General features: G+C 45.1%; 1 protein-coding gene across 1 annotated transcript in view; it reads right to left on the bottom strand.

Moving 5' to 3' along the window:
* The window catches only part of LOC143277588 (hemicentin-2-like), an 86,256-nt gene that overhangs the window by 23,451 nt on the left and 57,805 nt on the right, over window positions 1-5,000 (bottom strand). Inside the window, exons 29-32 of the mRNA XM_076582467.1 lie at window positions 4,766-4,908; window positions 3,085-3,208; window positions 1,871-2,007; window positions 365-628 (exon numbers count right to left, since the gene is read on the bottom strand). Coding sequence (XP_076438582.1) covers window positions 365-628; window positions 1,871-2,007; window positions 3,085-3,208; window positions 4,766-4,908 — 668 coding nt within the window. The remainder of the gene's footprint in view (window positions 1-364; window positions 629-1,870; window positions 2,008-3,084; window positions 3,209-4,765; window positions 4,909-5,000) is intronic.

Consider the following 5,000-nt stretch of genomic DNA (forward strand, 5'->3'; position numbering starts at 1 on the left):
CCCATGATTAGTTAGGGGGCAGGGGATGGTGGGGGTAATCTAGTCACATGATTAGTTAGGGGGGCGGGCGGTGGAGGAGGGGTCATCTAGTCACATGGTTCTGCTTCTATCATAGCAGCCGATGCTGCTGTAGCTATAATCAAGAACTATTACTGCCACACTTCTGTAACTACTGCAATGTACTAAAAGTTCAGTAAAGATCCGGAAGATAAATAATGCGCACACACACACACACACACACACACACACACACACACACACACACACACACACACACACACACACACTGTACTCCACTAACAGTTGACATTCACACACACACACACACACACACACACACACACACACACTGTTCCACACTCACAGTTGACGTTCACAGCCAGGCTGACAGACTCTGGGGCAGCCTTCTCATTGATCGCAGTGCACGTGTATCGTCCCCTGTCGTCCGGCGTCACGTTGGGCACCAGCAACACGCCTTCTTCCGTCGGCAGCTGCAGCGCCCCCTTGCGCCACTTGTACGAGCAAGGGGGAGAGCACTGAGCGGAGCACTGCACCGTCAAGGTGTCGCCACGGTTAAGGTTCCTGGTGGAATCTGGCGGGAACAGCCGTGTGGTTCCTTTGGGTCCGTCTGAAAGAAGGATGAGGGATGGAGTGTAGGAGGATTTAGAAGGTGGGAGGGTGGTAAGGGGGTTGTGGGGTGGGTGGTGGAGGAGGAATGAATAACGTCGTAATCACCATCATCGTCGTCATCATCGTCAGTTATCAACCCACCCCAACCCAACCCGACATAACCCAACACATCCCAATCCACTATAACAACACACCACAACACAACCCGACCCGACACAACCCAACAAGACACAATACACAACACCACCCAACACATCCCAACCCACCACACCACACAACAACACAACACACCACACCACACCACACCACAACACAATCAACACACCACACCACAACACACCACACCACAACACACCACACCACAACACAACACAACACAAGAAGACACAACACAACACAATCAACACACCACACCACAACACAACACAACACAACACAACAAGACACAACACAAAACAACAACACACCACACCACACCACACCACACCACACCACACCACAACACAACACAATCAACACAACACAAGACACAACACAACACAACAACACACCACACCACACCACAACACAATCAACACAACACAACAAGACACAACACAACACAACAACACACCACGCCACACCACACCACACCACAACACAATCAACACACCACACCACACCACAACACACCACAACACAACACAACACAACACAACACAATACAAAACCACAAGACAATCCAAAACCACACAACCCAACTCAACACCATTCCACAACCCAACCTAAACTAACACCACCCAACACATCCCAACCAACACTACACAACACAGCACAACACAGCACAACACAACACAACCAACCAAACCAAACCAAACCAAACCCAACCCACCACACCGCAACCCAAATCAACACACCACAACAACACACAAACCATCCAAACCAAACACAACCAATTCAAACCAAATCCAACCCACCCCAACCCAACCCTACCCCACCCACAACACCACACCCAACCACCAACACCCCATCACAACCACGCCACACCTCAACCCAAACGCAACTCAAACCTAAACACCACCACACCAACACCCCACCACAACCACCCCACAACCCAAAACTATACACCCCCACACCAACACCCCACCACAACTACCACACAACCCCTAACTACACACCATCACACCAACACCCCACCACAACCACCACACAAACCAAAACTACACACACACCCCACACCACCACCACCCACACAACCCACAGTGCACGGTGACAGCCAGTTGCTGGGTCACGTTGACCCCCAGGTCGTTGTGGGCGTGGCACTGGTACACCCCGGACGTGTCTCTGGCCGTGTCCACCAGGAGCAGTAGGCTGTTGGAGGACACCACCTGCCCCGCCCTGCAATCACACACACACTACTTTCACTTTCACTTTGGAGGACACCACCTGCCCCGCCCTGCAATCACACAACCAACACTACTTTCACTTTCGCTTTCATTTTCGGTTTCGGTTTCGGTTTCTCAGGGAGGCGTCACTACGTGCGGACAAATCCGTACACGCTTCACTTCACCTGCCAGGTGACATGCCTAACCAGCAGCATACCCTCCCTAACCACCCCACCCCCTCGCCCCCCGCCCCCATTCCTCACGCCAAAACAACAACAACAAAAAACAACAACAAAACAACAACAAAAAAGAAACCAAAACAAAAAAACCCAACAATAACAATAACAAATACAATAACAAAAACCACTTTCAGTTTAAGTTTCTCAAGGAGGTAACACTGCGTACGGACATATCCATACACGCTCTACTTCAACTGCCAGTGAGATGCCTGAGTAGCAGCATAAAGCTTCCCCCCCCACCCCTACACACACACACACACACACACACACACACACACACACACTCCCCATTACTTTCCTTCTCCTGTCTTCAACTTCCCCGACCAAAGTCAGGTAGCTATCACAGCTGGACGGTGTGAGGAAAATCGGAGTGAAGTACCTTTCCCCAGGACACAGCACCGTGCCTCGAACCCTGATCACTGGTGAACACTGGATCTGAAGTCCAACACCTGTCAGAAATAACTCTGTGTGTGTGTGTGTGTGTGTGTGTGTGTGTGTGTGTGTGTGTGTGTGTGTGTGTGTGTGTGTGTGTCTATATATACTAACTGATTGATTGATTCATTCATTCATTCGTCTATTCATTTATCTATTTATATCTATATATAATGAAAGGAAAGAAAACGTAAGGGATGACGGAACAATAAATAAATAAACAAGTCAATCAATCAATCAATCAATATATATATATATATATATATATATATATATATATATATATATATATATATATATATATGTGTGTGTGTGTGTGTGTGTGTGTGTGTGTTATATATATAACACACACACACACACACACACACACACACACACACACACACACACAGAAGGAAAGCACAGGGAGTGGTTTTCACCTGGTCCAAACGAATTCACACTCAGGCACACAGTTCGCGGTACAGCCCACACGGAGTGGTTCCCCTTCCAGCACACTGGCCGTCAAACCAGGGGGGACAAAGCGGATTGTGGCCCCTTGTCCCGCTGTTGGACAGAACGAAGATGAACCAGAATGGGGCATTAATACAACAGAACGAAGCTGATGAAACAGAATGGCGCATTAATACAACAGAACGAAGATAAAGCAGAATGGCGCATTAATACAACAGAACGAAGATAAAGCAGAATGGGGCATTAATACAACAGAACGAAGATAAAGCAGAATGGCGCATTAATACAACAGAACGAAGATAAAGCAGAATGGCGCATTAATACAACAGAACGAAGCTGATGAAACAGAATGGCGCATTAATACAACAGAATGAAGATAAAGCAGAATGGGGCATTAATACAACAGAACGAAGCTGATGAAACAGAATGGCGCATTAATACAACAGAACGAAGCTGATGAAACAGAATGGCGCATTAATACAACAGAACGAAGATAAAGCAGAATGGCGCATTAATACAACAGAACGAAGCTGATGAAACAGAATGGCGCATTAATACAACAGAACGAAGCTGATGAAACAGAATGGCGCATTAATACAACAGAACGAAGATAAAGCAGAATGGCGCATTAATACAACGGAACGAAGATAAAAAAAAAATGGCGCATTAATACAACAGAACGGAAATGAAACAGAATGGCGCATTAACACAACAGAACGAAGCTGATGAAACAGAATGGCGCATTAACACAACAGAACGAAGCTGATGAACCAGAATGGCGCATTAACACAACAGAACGAAGATAAAACAGAATGGCGCATTAATACAACAGAACGAAGATTAAAAAAAAAAATTAAAAAAAAGAATGGCGCATTACTACAACAGAACGAAGATGAAACAAAATCGGGACCAAACAGAATGAAGATAAAACTGAATGGGAAAATGATAAAACGGAAGGAAGATAAAACAGAAAGGAAAAATAAAATGGTACGGAAACGAAACAAAACCGGAACCAAAACTGAATAGGGATGAAACAGAATCAAGGTGGAAAAACATGGAAATGGAGCAGAATACGGATGAAACAGAATGAAGATGAAAACGAATGAAAATAAAATGGAATAATCGCGAGTACAACTACTACTAGTACTACCACTACCACTACTACTATTACTACGATAAGAAGAACAAGAAGAAGACACTTATACAGCGCTTTCAAAACTTTCAAAGCGCTTTACAGTAACACGTCATTCAGATACACACAAAAACAACAAATAACCTCCACCCACCCACCCCCCACACACACACTCCTCCCCCCAAAAAAAAGCATGCATTCCTTATCATCCTTCTCAACATCATCATCATCATCATTATCACTTTTTTTTTAATAAAGAAAATTTTTTTTTCAAGTTTTAAGAAAGGAAAAAAAGAAAGAAAAAAAAAGATTGTGCTCCATGAGCTGCAAGCAACTGAGGCCACAAAAAAATACTAATATTGTCATAACTATGTTAATATTGTTAATACTATTACTATTATTACAATGTATGACGGGACATTATATATATATATATATATATATATATATATATATATATATATATATATATATATATATAACACATTCTACCTCCTCCTCCTCTCAAGCCCACTCACACAGTATTTCCAGATCCACGCTGGCAGTGGCGGGTGCATCCACCCCGTTCTGTGCCGAGCAGACATAGGTGCCGGCCTGCTCTGCCACCACCCCCGGCAGCTGCAGTATTCCGGGTACACGGGTGAATATCACCTCTCCGCCCCTGTTGAACGCGGGTGGGAACAAGCAATCGGAAACTATGAGTAAAGTTCACGAATCGCGCTTCGGTTTCGAAATGTTGGGTAATTCTCCACC

This window comes from Babylonia areolata, chromosome 34, assembly GCF_041734735.1.
Source record: "Babylonia areolata isolate BAREFJ2019XMU chromosome 34, ASM4173473v1, whole genome shotgun sequence".
Classification (NCBI taxonomy): domain Eukaryota; kingdom Metazoa; phylum Mollusca; class Gastropoda; order Neogastropoda; family Buccinidae; genus Babylonia; species Babylonia areolata.